This window comes from Geotrypetes seraphini, chromosome 2 (assembly GCF_902459505.1).
Source record: "Geotrypetes seraphini chromosome 2, aGeoSer1.1, whole genome shotgun sequence".
NCBI lineage: Eukaryota > Metazoa > Chordata > Amphibia > Gymnophiona > Dermophiidae > Geotrypetes > Geotrypetes seraphini.
In genome coordinates, this window is record NC_047085.1 from 101,247,840 (window position 1) to 101,269,804 (window position 21,965).

The following is a 21,965-nucleotide window of genomic DNA, read 5'->3' on the forward strand; positions in this document are numbered from 1 at the left end:
GTTGCCGCTGATTTAAAGTTTTAGGTTTGAAATCATGTAGAGCAGGGGTGTCAAATGTCGGCCCTCGCAGTCCAGTCGGGGTTTCCCCGATGCATATGCATGAGATCTATTTGCATGCACTGCTTTCATTGTATGCTAATTGATCTCATGTATATTCATTGAGGGAATCCTGACAACCCGATTCGATTGCGGCCCTCAGGGACCAACATTTGACACCCCTGATGTGGAGCATTTTGTGTTCTAGCCCTGTACATGGGAGCCAACTTTTCAAAATTATTGGGGGTGTTAAACCAAATGAAAATCACATCTCCCTGCTGTCAAGGAGTTTATTGTTCAGTGTTGGGGGTGCTGGCTCCTAAGGTCCTGTAGTTTTCTTTCAAATTTCTGCAGTACTCTAGCCTTTTAGTGCCCTGTAGTAGAAGCAAGAGGATTTTTCATGAAGCAAAAAATCCCATGTTTTTGTGAGAATTGACAGCTTTCTTTTATTTAATTTTATGCAACCTAAAATACTGTAGTTTATTGACAATGTGTGGGGTAAAGAGCAGGGTGGAAGTAAGGTGGTTTTTTATTTTCATTGTATGAAAGGGGATTTTGAAAGGAGTTTTCTTCAAATTATCTTGTTCTTTAGGTTGATATTAGGGACTAGATTAGGAATCATGTGGGTGAGTGCTATGGCAATGATTGGGGGTTCTTATTTAGGGTTGTCCACCTTTTATGTTTCATATCTCTTTTCTTTTTTGTTTACAGATTTAAAGCATTTGTTATTGGAGGATCTCACTATAAGCAATAAGAATTACTGTAACTGGCCTATGATTGGAAGGAGGGATGCAAAACATGATGGAGATAAATATACAGAAATGGTACATGGACTTAAACCTTATTAAAATACATTTTACTCAGTCTATCATATGATTATTCATCTGAATGGGAAGGTTTCTGAAGAAGGAAGAGCATAACTCCATCCAGACTATATCTATGTTTTCATCTGAATGTTTCAGGACTGTCACATTGATAGAATTGCCCATAACTGGGTGCATTTACTTAAAGGCAGTTAATAAATAAATGGAATGTCAAAATCAGTATTGGTTTGCTTCTGAAATCTATAATGAATTTTAAGCTCATTTGCCTCATGTATAAGACTGTTCAGAATTTATGATGGGGAATCACACTGGATTTTCAATTATGTTTGGCTTAACATACCAATTTGCTGTTTTTTTACTGTGATCCACACATGTTTCAGTGATGACTTCAGAGGATGACAGAAGCCATAGTCTTGTTTTCACTTGTCATTTTGAAGAACATCGGCAGGAAGAACAGAAACAACCTAGTGAAGACAGTGATAATTTCAGGTCCAGGAGCTTACTGGTCATAAATGGGTGTTGTAAACCTGCTGTTGGTGAATCAAAAACAAAGGTGATAGATGTACCACAAATGGCATTCATTACATCACAAAAGAATGTCTTGGACAATGTCCAAGATGATTCTGATCCACAGTGTTCTATTGTAATTGGCAAATCAACTTTGAGTAATGCTGTCTCTTCTAGGACCATGCTGTCTTCTTTAGCAATATCCAGCTTTTTAGTTGGTGGAAATACAGAAAGAACAAACACAAGTAATGCCAGTGAAGGTGTGAGAAAAGGAATTTCTTCATCTCCCACACTGATTACAATCACAGGTAGAAACTACCTAAGTTTGGTTTTGACAGATTCCCGTTGTTTCCTGGTTTGTATGTCCTTCTTGACTTTCATACAGTCCTTAATGGTATCGGGTTATCTGAGCAGTGTCATTACCACAATTGAAAGGCGGTACAGTTTGAAGAGCTCTGAAGCCGGGCTGCTGGTCAGCTGTTTTGATATTGGCAGCCTGGCGGTGGTGATTTTCATCAGTTACTTTGGTGGCAAAGGGCGAAGGCCGCGCTGGCTTGCTGTAGGTGGATTTTTCATTGCTCTTGGAGCAGCCATTTTCTCTTTACCTCATTTCATTTCTCCTCCACATCAGATCCAGGAACTGAATTCCTCAGTTTCTGAAGAGGGTTTATGTACGAGCGGCAATAACACTGCCAAAGACCGTTTGGAGTCCGCAGCATGCCGAAGTCACTCGGGTGGAAAAGATCACTCGCTTTATGTGGCTTTATTCATTTGCGCTCAAATTCTCATTGGTATGGGCTCCACACCAATCTATACCCTTGGACCAACCTACTTAGATGACAATGTCAAGAAAGAAAATGCATCATTATATTTAGGTAAGAAGGATATTGTAAAATTTTATGAGTATTCACTATAATTGAGGTTTCACTTTGCTTGAATTAAAATCCCACTACAGGTATAAGATCCTTAATCCAAAATCCTTGGGACCAGGCAAATTTTGTTTTTTGTACAAAACCATAAGACCGTAAAATTGCTAGTAAACCTTTTAGTCGGCCATTGTACTAATACATCATGATCAAGCTTCTTAACTACCTCAAATTTCTGTACTGTTGACAGAGAGAAACACTTCCGTTTCTGCTTCTCACGGCTACCCTGAGTGGAATCTGTAGCTTTCTTTGCCATTTTTCCAGCCCTCTTCCTTGAATTGCACAGAGAACGGGAGAAACACTCGTACCTGCGTTGGTTTCATCATGTGTCGTAGGGAAATTGACTATTTTCAGTTTGCGTTAAATTTCGGGTTTTGGAGCTTTTCAGTTTTTGGAATTTCAGATAAAGGATCTTGTACCTGTACTATCATTTTAAAAATAATCCTCAAGTAGAAAAACTAGCTACAGTATAACTAACTGCAAAATGACTCTGGTTAATTTATTTTAAAATTATTTATTAAGATTTTATTATATTACTGTACATTCTAGAAATACAAAAAGAAATACACCCATATTCTCAATTCTCATTAAGAAAACAGGAAACAAAACCTCTTTATCATAAACATAAATGGAATAAACTGGAGATCATAAAAAAGGCATATGGGGCTCCTTTTACGAAGGTATGCTAGCGTTTTTAGCTTGTGCGCTAACCCCAAGCTACACGGAAACTACTAACGCCAGCTCTATGGAGACAGTAGCGTCTAGCGTGTGCGGCATTGTAGCGTGCGCTAAAACCGCTAGCGCACCTTTGTAAAAGGAGCCCATAGTCTAGGAAAAGCAAAAGATTTAACTTTTTAATAAATCTGCTTGAATACTGGTCCTATTTCAGTACCGACCCTATTCTGACCCCTATGTGAAAAAGCAACTTATTTAGGAGCTTTGTATATCACTAGTGTTTAAGCCCGTTAGATTAATGGGTGCTAGAATAGATGTGCAATCTTAATAGTTTAAAAAAATTACTGAAAACTTAATGTGAGAGCTTTAATATCCATTGTATGGTTGATTTATTAAAAGTTTTTATATTTTTCCTATTTGTTGCATGTCTGTCTCCTTGGGTGCTGTATGTTTCTATTTTTTTTTCTTTCTGTCTCCTTAGCCGTTGTCTGTCTGTTTCTTGGCCGCTGTATGATTGTTTGTGGTTTTTTACTGTATGTCTCCTTGGTCGTTGTCCTTCTGTATGTCTTATTGGCTACTGTATGTTTCTCTGTTTTTTGTTTTTTTGCTGTATTTTTAATTGGCTACTGTATTTCTGCCTTTTTTTCCCGTCTATCTCCTTGGCTGTTGTCTACTTGGTTGCTGTCTGTATGTCTTTTTTTGCAGTCTAACTCCTTGGCCACTGTATGTTTGTATGTCTTTTTTCCATTATTTATCCTTGGCCACTGTATGGTTTTTTTTTTTTACTGTCTTTTTAATTGGCTACTGTATGTGTGCCTTTTTTTTTCCATCTATCTCCTTGGCTGTTTATATTTTTTTGTTCTCTGTCTCCTTGCCCGCTGTCTGTCTCTTTTTTTGCTGTCTGTCTCCTTAACCGTTGTCTGTCTGTCTATCTCCTTGGTCGCTGTGTTTGTTTGTGTTTTTTTGCTGATTGTCTATTTGGTCGCTGTCTGTCTGTCTCATTGGCTGCTGTATGTCTGTATGTCTTTTTTGCAGTCTAACTCCTTGGCCATTGTATGTCTGTATGTCTTTTTTTCCTGAATTTATCCTTGCGCATTGTATTTTTGATTTTTTCCGTTTGTCTCCTTGGCTGTTGTTTGGCTGTTTGTATTTTTTTTTGCTGTCTCCTTGCCCACTGTCTCTCTGTCTGTCTACTTGGACGCTGTATGTAAGTATGTCTGTATTTTTTTTTGTTGTCTGTCTCCTTGGCTGCTGTATGTCTGTCATTTTTTCCCTGTGTGTCTCTCTCTCCTTGTCCACTGGTTTTAGTGTTTTTTTTTAAATCAGTGTCTTTAGCCCCGTGTCCTTCTGTGACTGTCTGTGTGTGTCTCTCTCTCTCCGTCTCTCTCTCCTTGTCCTCTGTGGGGGGGGGTTGGGGGTTCAATCTGTCTCTTTAGCCCCCCTGTCCTTCTGTGAGTGTCTGTGTGTCTCTCTCTCCTTATGTGTGTATCTCTCTCTCTCCTTGTCCACTGTATTATTTTTTTGTTTTTAAATCTGTGTCTTTAGCCCCCTGTCCTTCTGTGAGTGTCTGTGTGTCTGTCTCTCCTTGTCCACTGTTTGTGTGTTTTTCAATCTGTCTCTTTAGTCCCCTGTCCTTCTGTAAGTGTCTGTGTGTGTCTCTCTCCTTGTCCACTGTTGTTGTTTTTTCTTTTTTTTTTCAATCTGTCTCTTTAGCTCTCTGTCCTTCTGTGAGTGTCTGTGTGTCTCTCTCTCCTTGTCCACTGTATTTTTTTTTCAATCTGTCTCTTTAGCCCCCTATCCTTCGGTGAGTATCTGTGTGTGTCTCTCTCTCCTTGTCCACTGTAGTTTGTTTTGTTTTTCAATCTGTCTCTTTAGCCCCCTGTCCTTCTGTGAGTGTGTGTGTGTGTCTCTCTCTCCTTGTCCACTGTATATTTTTTTTCAATTTGTCTCTTTAGCCCCCTGTCCTTCTGTGAGTGTCTTTCACTGCTACCTAAGTTAAACCGGCACTCGACACTTGTTGGTATGCGAACGTGTGCACATGGAAATTTGCTTTGACAACCGTTGAACGCGCATGCTATTAGCCCGACGGGTGGGGTGGCTCAAAACTTGCCAGTGCTTTGTTCAGATCAATAGAAGAACGTACATACCTGTTTACTTTGATTCACGTTGGATTGAGCTGCCACATTTGTTCTGGGAACATCACAAAGCTGTCTGCCTGTATTTCCCCCCAGCCAAGAGGCTCTCTGCAGGAGAAGCGGTATTTCCCTCCCCCTCAAGTCCCTGTGCAGCACTTGCCACGGCGCCTCCTTCCATGACCCCCATCTGCATGGCGACTCTTGAGAGGAGCTTCCGCTTAGGTGTAACTGTGATTTCGGGCGTAATTGGTACAGAAAAGGCACGCAGGGAAGCCGGCGTCGCAGACGCCAAACGCAGGGCTCGTGTGACAGTGGATCGCAGGCGCTCCACTTGCTCTCTGGCTGGTGTTAACGTCTGGGGCATTTTTTATTGTTATGTGTAATCAGGGCAGAGATGAGAAGTGGCTCGAGCCGACGCGCTTGTGCTGGGGACTCGTACAGAAAAGGAATGCAGGGAAGCTGGCGTCGCGGATGCCAAACGCAGGGCTCTCATGACAGTGGATCGCAGGCACTCCACTTGCTCTCCGGCTGATCTTAACGTCTGGGGCTGAGAAGTGGCTCGAGCTAACGTGCTTGTGCAGCTTACAGGGACTGAAGGGGACGGAGAAAAACAAAACAGTATTTCGCGGGCTAAGCTTCTTAAGGCAAACAAATGTAGGTAGGTGCTGGGAAGTAAGGCTGGGTGCGGCCACAGACCAACAGATCACGGAAGCACGCTGATAGGAGTGCACATGAGCGGCTAGCCTTTTATTATATAGGATAAAATTTAACGTGTAAAGGATCAAAGAAAATATATTGCTTCCCTTGCCAGGAGATTAAACATTTGCAGGAGAACCTTTAAAAAGGTTCCACCTACCAATAAAACCTTAGATTTTAGCTGAAGAAATGCCTTCTTCCTTAGCTGTGTGGTACAAGCCACGTTGGGAAACATTTGAATTACTTGACCACAAAAGAAATGTTCTTTTTTCTTGAAATATAATTTCAATACCTTAGCTTTATCATGCTGTACAGTAAAAATGACAAGAGGGTAGCCCTAATGGAAATATCTGTCGATCATTCAAGAAAATCAGTTAAATTATGGTTACTACCCTCAAGGGAGTCATAAGCTCTCCTCCTTATCATTAACTGCCCAGGTTCTTTGGGGATAATAGCATTGGGGAATCTTTACATCTTCTTGTATAAGCAGCACCTCCTTAAGATATATAGAGAGCAATGTAGTTTAAAGAAAATTCATTAACCAAAGATTCCTGGTTCTCAATGAATTCTCCACTCTCTCTAAGCCATAAAGGATTGAGAGGCTGTCTTTTGCTGTATTAGAACCAATTGTCCTCAAAGTAGCAGTTTGAAGTTCCACTTTTTCCATAGCAAGAAATTTATTATCCATGTTCTCTACAGTTTCTTGAGAGAACTGGTACAACTGGGCCACCATGTCACCCATCCTAGTTTCAATTCTAGTTACAACAGTCCAGACATCTTTAAGAACATATCTTGAGGCAAAGGTTGCAGACCAGCAGCTTTCATGTAAGGTAATATTACTATCTTAGGTAAATGTATTAATTAATCACCGGGAGGGCCAGGCCTGGCTATGCCGTCTCCTACTTGCCCCTCAGTCACAGTCATCAAGGGAGATTGGACTCTAAGCTGGAGTTGCTGGGCATAGGGGAAGGGGTCCTTTCAGGGGATCTAAGTGGCACCTGTTCTACCAAAGGAGTATCATGGCTTACACCAGGGGTGCCCACACTTTTTGGGCTTGCGAGCTACTTTTAAAATGACCAAGTCAAAATGATCTATCAACAATAAAATTTTAAAAAAACATAACGCACACTGTACGCATACAATTATTAATTATCATTCCTATTCCGGGGTTTTTTCAAAGAGGTCAAAGCAGATGACTCTATGCACTGTCACCTCAGTAACAACCATACAAAAATAGACAAATACCCACCCTCTCCCTTTTTACTAAACCACGATAGCAGTTTTTAGCGCAGGGAGCTGCGCTGAATGCCAAACTATATCGCAAGGTCAATAACATGGAGGACTGCGAAGATCTCCAAAAAGATCTGACAACACTGGAAAAATGGGCCAAAAAGTGGCAAATGAGTTTCAACATAGGGAAATGCAAGGTCATGCATATAGGGAAAAAAAACCCGATGTTCACTTACAAAATGGGGGGGATCAGTGCTAGGGGTGAGCGTCCTTGAAAGAGACCTGGAAGTGATGGTAGACACAACATTGAAGTCGTCGGCGCAGTGTGCCACAGCCTCAAGGAAAGCAAACAGAATGTTGGGTATCATTAAAAAGGGTATCACAACCAGGACAAAGGAAGTCATCCTGCCACTGTATCGTGCTATGGTGCGCCCGCACCTGGAGTACTGTGTTCAGTTCTGGTTGCCGTACCTCAAGAAGGACATGGAGGTACTTGAGAGGGTCCAGAGAAGAGCAACTAAGCTAATAAAGGGCATGGAGGACCTCTCATATACTGACAGACTGAAAAAGCTAGGGCTTTTCTCCCTGGAAAAGCGGAGACTTAGAGGAGACATGATAGAAACCTTCAAGATCATGAAGGGCATAGAAAAAATAGACAGGGACAGATTTTTCAAATTAAGGGGATCAATAAGTACAAGGGGGCACTCAGAGAAATTGAAAGGGGAGAGGTTTAGAACAACGCTAGGAAGTTCTTTTTCACACAGAGGGTGGTGGATACATGGAACGTGCTACCAGAGGATGTGATAAACAGGAGCACGCTACAGGGGTTCAAAGAAGCTTTGGATAGGTACTTGGAAGACAAAGGGATTGAGGAGTACAGATAAGAGTAAAGGTAGATTATAGGGATGGGATTAGAGGTAAGTTACAAAATTAATCAGGGACCACTGTTCAGGCACTAGGCCTGATGGGCCGCTGCGGGAGCGGACCGCTGAGCAAGATGGACCTCTGGTCTGACTCAGCGGGGGCAATTTCTTATATTCTTAAGTATATATTTATTTTTAAAAATTTATCTCCTGCTTAAAACCTAGGTGAGTTAGAAATCGCATATATAAAATCAACTTACTTTTACATTGTACAAACATCTGGTACTCTGTGGGGCTCATAATCAAAACTTAAATACGTCTAAAAACCTGCCCAAGTCTGCACTTGGTCGTCCTAAAAGACAGGTTGTCCAAGTGCCGATAATTGAAACGGCTTTTTGGACGTATCCAGGGACTTTTTAGGCCTCTGAATACCGCTGTGTGCCCAGAGCTGAAAGGGGTGTTTCTGGAGGAGTAGTTAGGGTAGGATGTGGGCTGAGCTAAACTTACCCTCTCTTCTATTAAACTGTACTAGCAGTTTTTAGCGCCGAGAGCTATGCTGAATGGCCCGCGCTGCTCCCGAAGCTCATAGGAACTCTATGAGCATTGGAAGCAACACGGGCCATTCAGCTCGGCTCCCCGTGCTAGAAACTGCTAGTGCAGTTTTGTAAAAGGAAGCCTTAGTTGTCCTGCAGGGATAATTGAATATTTGATGAGACTTCTTTCCTCCCTTCTATCCTGGATCATTTTCCCTCTTTCCTCCTCCCCACTCCTGCAGAGCATTTCTTCCTCTCTTCCACCCCCATGTGCAACATATTTCACTCTCTCTCACTGTCCACCACCTCTCTCCCTCTCATTACCTTCCTTGCTGCAAAGGGAGTGGAAAAAGAGAGAAAGACAGGGATCCAGGGTGCATCTCTCTCACCCCCTCTACAGCCATGTCCAACATATCTCCCTCTCTCATCCCCTGGACCTTGGGCAGTATCTTTTGCCCCTCCCCACCAGCCCCTTGCTCAACATTTCTCCTTCTATCAACCCTCTCCAGCACCATGCCACGTTTCTCCATTCATTCCCTCCACCATGTACACATTCCTCCCTCTTGCACCCTTTCCATCTGTCCCACCCATCTTTACCACAACATCCAATATTTCTCCCTCCCTCCTCTCCACCTGCATGTCCAACAATTCTTCCAAGATTTATAAAGAGCTTCAATGGATAGAAAAGGGGGTTTGAGATATTCCAAGTCTCTCACTCTCTTCCCTCCCCAAGATCTCTCCCCTCTTTCTCCCCTGTAACCCCTCGCAGGTCTCTGCAGTGCACCTCTCATCCCTCCCCCCAAACCATAGTCAAGGCCCAACCCATTTTTCTCCCTCCTAACCCACAATTTCCCCTCCCCCAAAGGGCCTACCTGGGTACTAGGTCCAGGGGGGTGGATCTTGGTGTGAGGAGCATGGCCTTCTCATGGCAGCTCAACCCTACAATGCCCCTGTCTCCCCTCCACTGTGCCATATTTGGGTATCCCCCTAGCTTATTGCAGTACCTGGTGGTCCAGCAGGAGTCTTCGTGGTAGGAGCGAGGCTCTTTCGCTCCTACCTCCTCACTGTTTCCTTCTGTAATGGCTGCTGTGACCTTTTGCAGGCACTTGCTGCATTTCTTGTAGTACTGCGAGAGGTCATGCAGCCATTTTAGAAAGCAACGAGGAGGCAGGAGTGAAAGAGTCGCACTCCTACCACAAAGACCCTCGCTGGACCACCGGTACTTTGGTAGGTCTTGGGGACCATGGGAGAAGAGCCGAAAGGTTGCCGACCCTGCCCTAGCCCAAGCAGTATATATTCCCTCCCTCTCCACACCCCCTCCTAACACGTGCAGTATCTTTTTTCTCCCTTCCTACTCACCCCGAGCCTATACAGCAGGGGTAGGGAACTCCGGTCCTCGAGAGCCGTATTCCAGTCGGGTTTTCAGGATTTCCCCAATGAATATGCTTTGAAAACAGTGCATGCAAATAGATCTCATGCATATTCATTGGGGAAATCCTGAAAACCCGACAGAAATACGGCTCTCGAGGACCGGAGTTCCCTACCCCTGCTGTACAGTCTTACCAGGCGCTCTCTTCAAGCCAGTGGCAGAGTTTCTTCGCTCCTCCACACTTCCAGCAACTGACCCAGAAGCCTTTCTTCTGATGTGTTTTGTGTCAGAGGGAAGGTTTCTGGGTCTGCTGCCATCGGCCTGAAAAGAGCATGCGAGTGAGTGCAGCTACATAGGACCTGACACAAGAAGAAAGTACTATACCTGCGGAATGCCTGAACAAAGGCTACCCGTCCCCACAGGATCCCTGCAAGTGTGGAAGGGATCCCCATGGGATTCCCATTGCCTCCGTTCTCGTGCAGCTCTTTACCCCCCAACCGCTCCATCTTTGTTTCCCCAGACGGTGGCTGAATACTTCTATGACAAGGTTCACAAGATTGCCCTTGAATTTGCTGCAAAGTTACATCCTTCTCCCCTTTCCACCATCCACTCTCCTGACATTAAAGCTCACGCAATCTTTTCTTCCATCGCCCAAATAACTCCCTTGCCTGATCACACCCTCTCGACTCTCCTCCACCTACCACTGACTTTTCTTCCTTCCCTGAAATTACAGAGGAAGAGACTGCACAACTTCTGTCCTCAGCCAAGCCTACTTTATGCCCCTCAGACCCTATTACCTCCCCTCTACTTGACCCCATCTCACATACTATTATTCCTTCTATCTGTCATATCCTCAGCCTATCTATTTCAACATCAACTGTTTAAGCTGCTTCTCAAAAAACCTTGCTAGGCCCACCTGTCCGTCCAACTATCACCCTGTCTCCCTTCTTGCATTTCTATCCAAGCTACTTGAGCGTGCTGTCCTCTGTCGCTACCTTGACATCCTTTCATCTCGACAGACTCTTGATCCTCTACAATCGGGCTTTCACCTCTACACTTCACAGAGATTGCCCTCACCAAAGTCTGCAGTGACCTGTTTCTGGCCAGATCCAAGGGCCTTTACTCGATCCTCATCCTTCTTGACCTGTCTGCTGCCGTTGATGCTGTTAATCACTGCTTAATCCTTGATATGCTCACTTGGAGTCCGCAAATCTGTCCTTTCCTGGTTTGCCTCCTACCTTTCGCATCGCACATTTAGTGTATGCGTCAGTGGGGAGAGTGTGGCAGAGTTGTTAAAGCTATAGCCTCAATGCCCTTAGGTTGTGGGTTCAAAATAAACAAATACATTAATTATAATCAAACATTTAAGAATATGTCCAGGACACAGTGTAGATGTTTTGGGGCTAGACCTGTTTTAACAACAAATACGTGCCAAAAAGGTGCCCAACTGACCCGATAACCACTGGAGGAATGAAGGCCTGACCCCTACACACTGACCTCCTCCTACTCCCAAAGATGTGAATGAAACTACATACCTGCCTGTATGATAGCGTCGGATGTTATGGCCAGTCCTAGTAGAGCAGCAAGCAGGTTCCTGGAGTAGCCTGGTGGGCTCTGTAGTCAACCATACCCCAATCTTTCTACCACACTTATAGTGGATCCTTCCCCTCAACCATCTCTTCTCCAAGCTGAAGAGCTCTACCCACTTTAGCTTTTTCTCATATGAGAACCACTCTGTCCTCTTGATCTTTTGGTCCCCCTTCTCTCTAGCTTATGGGACCTTTTGATAAAAAAAGTGGTATATAATTGTATTAAATATAAAAATAAAGATCCTTTTCAACATGGCCAATGATTGCAGTGAGTCCTGGGCTGTAGAGATTACAATGATTCTGCAGTAGGGTGGTATATTAATGGCAATTCAAGCAGTACAAAGACTAGGGGACACAATGAAATTACAGTCAAACCTCGGTTTGCGAGTAACGCGGTTTGCAAGTGTTTTGCAAGATGAGCAAAACATTCTCGCAAGTCGTGACTGGCAAACTGAGCGTTGACTCGATTTATGAGCATCGCTCCCTCCTGCCTGCAAACGCACCCCGCCCCGCGAACTGGCAGCCCCCGCCCGCCCAAACAGAAGCCTTACCCCATCTGACACTGGAGAGAGTGAGAGCCAGAAGGCCTTCAAGTTTCAAGTTTATTAAATTGTTTGATTAAACGTTTTTCCAATTTCAAAGCGTTTTACATAAAATAAAACAGAATTTAAAATACACATCTTATACATGACATTCTACTAAACGAACAGGGGATACATCTTTGGACAAAAAAAAACACAAAAAAACAACTGGAAACAACGGGAAAGCGGGGAAGAAATACAATATTTGTTAAAAGAGTACATTAAAGGGAGACAAAATAGGGAAATAAGGGGAAAGATTGAGAGATCAAAAAAAAGGTCATAAGAAGGAGTAATAATAGTCTATATTTAAGAGAAAAGAAATTTGCTGATATTATTATAAAGTGAGCTGTCAGTTAAAGGCTTCTTTAAAAAGAAGACATTTTAAGTTCTTTTTAAATATTTGCAAATCTTGTTCTAATCTTAAGTACAAAGGGAGAGAGTTCCATAACAATGGTGCAGTAACAGAGAAAATTGAAGCACGGCGGGTTCCGATAATTTTTAAAGAGGGAACATTTAAAGTAGATTGTGAAGCTGATCTGAGAACTCTGGAGGAACTATATGGAATCAGGAGCCTATCTATGAAAGCAGGAGTATTAGTTTTTAATGTCTTAAAGACAAGGAGAGCTATTTTGTAAGTAATCCTGTAAGATATAGGCAGCCAGTGAGCATTTTGTAATAGGGGTGTGACATGATCAAACTTTTTTGAACCTGAAATAATCTTTATTGCAATATTTTGAATGAGTTGAAGACGTCTTATATCCTTTTGGTAAGCCCCTTTTAATAAGGAGTTACAGTAATCTAACTTTGAGATAACTAAAGAATGAATTAATGTATTAAGAGAAAATGAATCGAGAAGCATGTGCAGATGCTCAAGGCCCAGGCAAGAGGCAGGATCTTCGTTCACTGGCACCGGCAGGTCCTGTGGGCTGCGTGCCGGTGCTGGTGCCAGATAGGGTTAGGCTTCTGTTTGGGTGGGCGGGCAGGGGATGCTGGTTCATGTGCGGGGGGTGGTGGTGGAGCAGTGCTGGTGGCCTTGGATGGGGGGGAATGAATCAATCGAGTTCCCCTTACTTCCTTTGGGGAAACTCATTTTGATATGTGAGCAATTTGGTTTACGAGCATGCTTCTGGAACAAATAAACTAAGGTTCCACTGTACATGGAAATATTTCTTCATTCAAAGTATAGTTAAGCGCTGGAACTCAATGCTAAAGGATGTGGTAACAGTGGTTAGTGTATCTGGGTTAAAAAAAGGTTTTGACAAGTTCCTGGAGGAAAAGTCCATATTCTGCTATTGAAACTGACATGAGGAAGCCACTGCTGTCCCTGTGATCGGTAGAATGGAATGTTGCAACTTTTTGTGTTTCTGCCAGGGACTTGTGACCTTGATTGGCCACTGTGGAGACAGGATATTGGGCTAGGTGGATCATTGGTCTGACCCAGTATGGCTATTCTTAAGTTCTTATGTTAAGTAGCCAGCTGAAAAGCTGGAAGGCAACTGGGTTAGCCTGGCAGGCTGCATTCACAGTAATATTTATTTTTTAGAGGTCCTGAAAGCAAAGACATAAGTCAAGACAAGCTAGGCATTTCTTGTGTTGACGGAGTAGGTTTGGTAGATCTACCCCTGTTAGGCAGGCAAGTTGGATGCAGAGTAGAAAAACGGGGGGGGGGGGGGGGGGCATTGCAGACTTTTATGCAAGCTTTGTCCTCATCTGCACATATCTCGAACACTTTAAAATCATAAGTGTTCAAGGCTTGTGCGGTTAAGGCAGTGCTTGCAGGAATTGGACAGGGACAGAACTTGTGGGGGGCAGGATGGGAATATTGCGATTCCCTAGATCCGTATCTAGCATTAAGACAAATTTAGGACAAGGCTGGAATCCAAAGGTTTTATTATAGCATCTCAAATATACTGTGTGTTGCTGGCATATAAAACACAGAATACAAATTTTGAGTTTCAATGAATACAAGCACTTGAGATTTCATTGTGAGAACTATAAGGATCATTGTCTCTCCTCACTACAGAGTGCACGTTCTAACTACCCCCGAGAGCAAAATAAAACAGTGTTATGTATTCTTTGTGCAGCGCTCTTGAGATTGTCACAAGACCTGAATTCAGCCCTTTCTTGTAGACGAGGCACACTGATCTGTCAGAATGCAGGCAGGTGTTAATTTTATGAGGCCAGTGCTAGCTGTGGCAGTCATTTTTGAAGCAGATGGCCATCTCGGAATGGCCAAAAATAACCAAGTTGCAATTTTTGAAAGGCAGAATTTAAATGTTTTACACTGCAGTACATCCAACTAGTAAAGGGGTGTGTTGGATAAGACTAGGCAGGGCTCAAAATTATGATGTTTTTCAGTGCCACAAAGAATTATGTTTTTATCTAAATCTAATTCAATCACGTCCAGAGTACAAAAAGGTGCCCTAATTGAGCAGCTGATCACTGGAGGAATAAAAGCATAACCTCTCCTTCATCTCCCATCCCCCTCAGAAGTAAAAGTGACTGTGGATATGCTGTATGACAATGTCAGGTGTTGTGGGCATTCCTAATTAAGCAGCAAGGGGGAAGGGGTAAAACGCACACCTGACAGATCTCGCGGATCTAAAACCGCACATCCTTAAAAATCTGAGGTCCGTGCCACTTGTAGCTTCTGTCTCTGACAGACCTCTGAGATTTTAGCGCTGACGGATCCGTCTCAGCATAGGGAGGGAAAAGTATTAGGATCCGTCAGCGCTAAAATCTCATAGAGGCTTGTCAGAGACTGAGGCCCGCGTTTTACCCCTTCTCCAAGAAAGGCAGATCAGAGGGGTACATCGAGCAATTCAGAGGGAAGGAAAGCAGCCGAGGCTCTGCCTCATGCCTACGATCATCAGACAGCACCCAGCAACATTTGGAGACTTCTTTTCCATAACGCACGTCCCAAACCTATGTTCCCGCTCTCTTTGTCTTTCCGAAAACCTATGCATAAGAAGATTTCTGCTCTGCTGCTCCAGCATTAGTCTCTGTCTCTGACAGACCTCTATGAGATTTTAGCGCTGACGGATCCTAATACTTTTCCCTCCCTATGCTGAGACGGATCCGTCAGCGCTAAAATGTCATAGAGGTCTATCAGAGACAGAAACTACAAGTGGCACGGACACGGACCTCAGATTTTTAAGGACATGCGGTTTTAGATCTGCAAGGTCCGTCAGGTCCGCGTTTTACCCCTTCCCACCAGCAAGGAATAATTTAGTGGTCAGTATAGTGGATTTTGAACAACTCCCACTTTAAGGGCTCTTTTTACAAAGGTGCATTAGGGCCTTAACGCGCGGAATAGCACGCGCTAGCCGCTACCGCCTCCTTTTGAGCAGGCAGTAGGTTTTCGGGTAGCACGCGCTAAAAGTGCTAGCGCACCTTTGTAAAAGGAGCCCTAAGTCTTTTATTTCTGTACAAATATGCGATTTCTCCTGGAACATAGAAATACCCACTGTGGTGCAGCAGGGGAGAGTGTGGCGCAGTGGTTAAAACTACAGCCACAGCACCCTGAGCTTGTGGGTTCAAACCCACACTGCTCTCTTTCCTCACCATACTGTTCTTTGATCACTTACCCACCTTTTACAAAGCCGCTTTAGGTTTTTTTAATCACTGGCTGCGGTGGTATTAGCTCCAACGCTCATAGAATTCCTATGAGCGTCAGAGTTAATTCCGCCGGGGCCAGCGATAAAAAAGCCAAAAGCAGGGGTGTCCAATGTCGGTCCTCGAGGGCCGCAGTCCAGTCGGATTTTCAGGATTTCCCCAATGAATATACATGAGGTCTATTTGCATGCACTGCTTTCATTGTATGCTAATAGATCTCATGCATATTCATTGGGGAAATCCTGAAAACCCGACTGGATTGCGGCCCTCGAGGACTGACATTGGACACCCCTGGCCTAAAGGGTTGGGGGTGGGGTAATTTTTCATCTTAAGAAAAATTTACAGGTATGAGGAAGCCAAAAATTTCTAATTAAAAATTTCTCTCATTGTTCCAACATATTTTAACATTAACCCCCGCTTTTACAAAACCATTGCGTGGTTTTCAACGCTGGTCGTGGCGGTAACAACTCCGATGCTTATAGAAATTCTATGAGCATTGGAGCTGTTACCGCTGCGGCCGGCACTAAAATCCGTGCTATGGTTTTGTAAAATGGGGGGAGGGGGAGTGGTAAATACAGGTTGAAATCTTGGTGTACCTTTAGGCCTATTTTAAGCTTTTGGGAATAGCAGGTCAAAAATGTGGCTTGGTGAGTTTTGTAGCCAAGAAATTACTCTTTCAAATGGTGCAAGAAAGAAAGAAATTGGAGGATGTACAGTTGTGGTATGTGACATTAAATTTAGGTAAAGTTGCATAAAATTTTTTTCAACGATCTTAATTAAGATTTATCTCTTAAAAGAAAAGTACACTGTGCCTAAAAGTTTATGAGACAGTAACTGGCCATAATCTCTTTCAGTTTCTAAAATCTGAGGCCTAGTGTGCTTTCTGTTTAGGAGCTATGTTGTGTCAGATATTTGCCTGTGCATTCTACGACAGACTTTTTCATCAACTTTATGGTCCCGCAATGATGCCAATGTTCTGAGTGGTATATTTGGACTCAGCACATAAGATTGTTCTAGAAATATTATCTTTAGCTGGTTGAGCAATTGTCCTGTCCACAACTTGAACTAAAAGTTGACGTTTTTTCACTTTCTTCCATGAAATGAAAAAAGTGACCCCACTAATGAGGCCCCTAACTTTGGAAGAAGTTGAGATTCTGCCCTAAGACTTTGCACATATTCATCGCATGTCCTGTTGTACTTCCAGTAACAATTTTATCAACTTCTAAGATGGTCAGTTGACGAGACCTAGATCACTTGACATGGAATGAATGGCACATATATAAATTCACAATCAACAGAAAGAGAGTACTTGCCTAATGGGAGAAGTACAGACAGAACAAGAAAAAGTCAAGAGAGATGTCCTAATCAACCAATATGTAAGCTTTATTGTTAAAAAAAAGTCCCAACAAGGATCCAGGATTTGGCATTAAAGATGCCTCCGTCAAGGGAACCTAAAGACATAAAATAAACTTATGTTTATGAATAAACAGAGCAATAAAAGTAACTATAAATAAACAGAACAAAAAATAACAATGAATACATAAAAGAATGCATGAACAAGGCAATAAAAGTAACTATAAAATAAACAGAGCAATAAAAATAGCCATGAATACATAATGCATTTGGCTACACTTAGGGCTCCTTTTACAAAGCCGCATTAGCGGTTTTAGTGCACACAGCTTTTTAGCATGCGCTAAACCCACGCTACGCTTCTGTTTTCTTGAATACTAGAACTTTCTTTTGTTATTTAGAAAATAAGTACAGGAAAAGCACATGGTTTTTAGGATTAGTAAATTAGAAAGCAGTAATGTCCACAAAATGAAAGTGCCAAGGAGGTGGGTTTAAGTCCACCCCATGAGTTGATCATGATCAGTGAACTTGGATACTAGAAAAAAAAAAGGGTGTCAGGTCAAAAGCGCGCCCCGGGACAAAGGCGCGCGCAGACAACTGAGCGCAACGCGGAGCCATGCGCTGAAGAAAATGACTGTTTTAAAGGGCTCTGACGGGGGGTGTGGGGGGGAACCCCCCCACTTTACTTTATACAGATCGCGCCACATTGTGGGGGGGGGGTTGGGGGTTGTAACCCCCCACATTTTACTGAAAACTTCACTTTTTCCCTAAAAACAGGGAAACAGTTAAGTTTCCAGTATAATGAGGGGGGTTACAACCAGTGTTCCCGCTAAGCTGCGCTGGGGTGCGCTGACGCACAAAATATTACCTCGCAGCGCACAAGTTTCTCGTCACAGCGCACACAGTGTAGAGCACAGTTCTTCAACCGCCGGTCCGCAAACAAAATCTTGCCGGTCCGCGAAGGATTCGGTCCCCGCCGCAACGAAAGGCCGGCGTCAGCTGACTTGCAACTTCCTGTTGCAGTCGCTGTGCCGGGACTCCTGCCTTCGCCGGGACTCCTGCCTTCCACCGCGTTTGCCTCCTGCCTTGTCTCCGCACCTCCAGACCAGCAGCGGCAGCTGTGTATGCTTTTAACTTCGGCACAGAGCTGCCCCTAATCAATAGTTTAGCGCGGTTTCATAAGGCAGCCTCGGGGCCTTTGCTAGGCCGGCCCACATCGCATCATCGAAGCGGGCCGGCTATCAAAGGCCCCGAGGCTGCCTCATGAAACCGCGCTAAACTATTGATTAGGGGCAGCTCTGTGCCGAAGTTAAAAGCATACAGAGCTGCCGCTGCTGGTCTGAACTCTTGGGCCGCTGAAGGAGGGCAAAAAGCAGCTGTCCTGGAGGTTTCCCTTCCTCTCGCCTTTACAGGTTCCTTTTTTCCACCTTTTTTTTTTTCCTTCAAACGGCAACGGGCCCCAGCATCGACATCAATCAAGTAAGTTCCACTGTCAATCAAGCGGTTCTGCTCGGCCAAAGCTTCCCCTGTGACATGAGCCACCCTCAGGGGAAAGAAAGTGACCCACAAAGGTGAGGGGAAGGGGGGGCAGATGATGGAAGTTGGGGGGGGGGAGAGAGAGAGAGAGAAGGGGCAGATGATGGAATGGAGGAGATGAGAGAGAGAGAGAAGGGGACAGATGATGGAAGTGAGAAGAAGGGAGAGAGAGCAGAAGGCAGATGGATGTCAGTTGAGAAGGGAGAGCAGATGCTGAATGGAAGTGGGGAAAGAACACATACTGGATGGAAGGAGGAGATAAATAAAGGGGGAAGAAAATAGTAAGATAATGGAGGGGTGAGGGAAAGGGGTGACAAGCTGTGTGTAGACACAGTGAAAAGAGGGAAACGGGACTAAATAGTAAGAAAGAATTTAATTTAGATGGAGGCAGAAAATAGAGAAGGAAGACCAGAGAAGAAAAGGGAAGAGAGAGCAGAGAATGATCAGATCTGAGTGGAGGAAATGAGAAGAGAGATATGCTAAAAACCACAGGGGGGAGGGAAGGATAGAGATGCCAGACCATGAGGGGAACAGAAGGAAGATGATGGATGCTAGACCAAATTGGGGGGGGGGGGGGGGGCAGGAGGAGAGATGGCAGGGAAAGACAGACAGTGAATGGAAGGGGCAGATGCTGGACTGAAGAGACAGAGAAGGTTATCATGCTGCTGTACCGGGCCATGGTACGCCCTCACCTGGAGTACTGCGTCCAGCACTGGTACTTTAAGAAGGACACGGTACTACTCGAAAGGATCCAGAGAAGAGCAACTAAAATGGTTAAGGGGCTGGAGGAGTTGCCGTACAGCGAAAGATTAGAGAAACTGGGCCTCTTCTCCCTTGAGCAGAGGAGATTGAGAGGGGACATGATAGAAACATTCAAGGTACTGAAGGGAATAGACTTAGTAGCTAAGGCAGGGAGAACGAGAGGGCACTCTCTAAAGTTGAAAGGGGATAGATTCCATACAAACGTAAGGAAGTTCTGTGGTAGAAAGCAACATATTTATTTGGCTCATAACTTGCTGGCGCCCGATATTTTTAGCTCACAGTGAAAAAAGTTTGCTCACAACACCCGCCCGCTTAGAGGGAACATTACAACCCCCCAAACCCCCACAACGCTGCCGCGATCTGCATTAAGTAAAGAGGGGGGGTTTCTTCAACAAAAACCCCCGTCGGAGTCCCTAAAAACACTCTTTTTCTTCAGCGCGTGTTTCCGTCTTGCGCTCAGTTGTCGGCGCACGCCTTTGTCTTCGGCGGTTTTGTCTATGAACCAAAAAAAGATTTTGTACTCTTTCTAGTTCTGACTCTCACCTCCTTCAACTTTCTCTCTTCCTTGGCTGTTGCAATGTTCTGCATGGGCAATCTGGCTTCTGGGGTTTTTTAACTTACTTGTGGTGTCACTATCGGCATAAAATGGACATACCCTTGAGAGGGAGAATGACCTCTTACAGATCTATTTGAATGTGGAATTCAGCACCTAGCCATTGCTTGCATTGTATTAGGTCATAAAGCTTGTATAAAAGTTTGAGTTGTCCTTTCATTTTGAAGTGAGCCTTGTTGCAGAATCACTGCTCTTAAGCATGCTTAAGTGCTCAGCTTGGCGCCTAACTTTTAGTTGTGCCTCTATTTCTTGGGCGCCTCCAAAATAGATTCCGCTCAGCGTGATTCATTAAACAGCACCCAATTTTACTTGAATCGTGCTGAACAGTACCTAATTAGGTGCCTAACTTTTGGGCGCTTCTTATAGAATTTGCCCTTAAGTCTTTGTGTTTATTTAGCCAAAGAAAAGTTGTTTTATTGGTATTTCCCCAGACTACAAGATGTTCAGAAAGGAAATAAAAACTATACTCTATAAAGCTTAATACCATGATAAAGCTTAACCCCCCTCTTACCATCCCCTCCCTAACCCCCAGATCCTACTTTTCCCTCTCTTGGAAACCTTCTCTGATCTAACGTTGTAACCCTTCTTCCATAACTCTTTTTGTAATCCGCTTTTAACCGAAAGGTAATGGCGGAATAGAAATCTGTAATGTAATGTAATTTCAATAGTTGTGACAAAGCGCAACCTATGATTTTTCTTATACAGTTTGTTTTAGTTGAAAAAGTTTAGATTAGTTTATCAGTAAGAGGTAGTAAAACAAAAATATCAGCAATGTAGGAATAAAGCGATTGTCCTATCTCCAGAGAAATGGAACTCAAAGATGGGCAATAAAGTCAAACCCCTGAGGCACCCCAAAAGGAGGTTGCAGGAAGAAGAGAAACCACCTCTCATCTTAACTGTGTATCACCAGTAATACACAATTCACTTAATTTAGTGATAAAAAGCTATCCCGAGTGGGTTGGATTCATTGATATGCTGTCCTCACTTGGATTTCAGGGCTTTGTTCTTTTTTAGTTTTCTTCTTATCTCTCTCATCACACTTTTAGTGTATGGAGTGGTGGATCCTCCTCCACTGCTACCCCACATGTCGGTCAATGTACCTTAAGGCTCTGTCTTGGGACCTCTTCTTTTTTCCTCTCTGATCTCTTCCATGATTTTCAGTATTACCTCTATGCTGACATCTCTCAGATCTACCTCTCTACTCCAGAAATTTCTACAGGAATCCAGGCCCAAGTCTCAGCCTGCCTATCTGACATTGCTGCCTGGATGTCTCGCCATTTAAAACTGAACATGGCCAAGACTGAGCTTTTTATCTTTCCACCTAAATTCACCTCTCTTCTTCCCTCATTCTTTATTTCTGTGGATACTCTCATCCACAGAACTTGCAACTTGCAACTTCGGAGCCATCTTTGAATCCTCTCTTTCTTTCTCTGCAGAAATCCAACAGACTGCTAAAACCGGTTGTTTCTTGCTAATATCACCCAAATCCGACCTTTTCTTTCTGAGTACACTCCTATCACCTCTTGTCTAGATTATTGCAACTTGCTTCTCACTCCCATTCAATCTATTCAAAATTCTGCTACAGAACTTATATTTCGCCTGTGTCACTATGTTCACGTTATCCATAAGAACATAAGAGTTGCCGCTGCTGGATCAGACCAGTGGTCCACCATGCCCAGCAGTCCGCTCACGCGGCGGCCCTCCGGTCAAAGACCAGCGCCCTAACTGAGACCAGCCCTACCTGCGCATGTTCTTGTTCAGCAGGAACTTATCTAACTTTGTCTTGAATCCCTGGAGGGTTTTTTCCCCTATGACAGATTCTGGAGGAGCGTTCCAGTTTTCTACCACTCTCTGGGTGAAGAAGAACTTCCTTATGTGTGTATGGAATCTATCCCTTTTCAACTTTAGAGGGTGCCCTCTTGTTCTCCCTACCTTGGAGAGGGTGAACAACCTGTCCTTATCTACTAAGTCTATCCCCTTCAGTACCATCTCAAGTCACTTCATTGGCTCCCTATCCATTTCCGCATACAGTTCAAACTCCTCTTATTGACTTACAAATGCATTCACTCTGCAGCTCCTCTGTATCTCTCCTTTTACTCCTCCCCGGGACTCCGTTCATTGGGTA

The 21,965-nt window shown here is 43.8% G+C and overlaps 1 protein-coding gene across 1 annotated transcript in view; it reads left to right on the forward strand.

The window, feature by feature from the left end:
- The first annotated feature begins 1,262 nt into the window (after positions 1–1,262).
- Positions 1,263–21,965, forward strand: part of SLCO5A1 (solute carrier organic anion transporter family member 5A1) — a 126,953-nt gene continuing 106,250 nt past the window's right edge. Inside the window, exons 1-2 of the mRNA XM_033932794.1 lie at positions 1,263–1,413; positions 1,545–2,242. Coding sequence (XP_033788685.1) covers positions 1,373–1,413; positions 1,545–2,242 — 739 coding nt within the window. The 5' untranslated portion in view covers positions 1,263–1,372. The remainder of the gene's footprint in view (positions 1,414–1,544; positions 2,243–21,965) is intronic.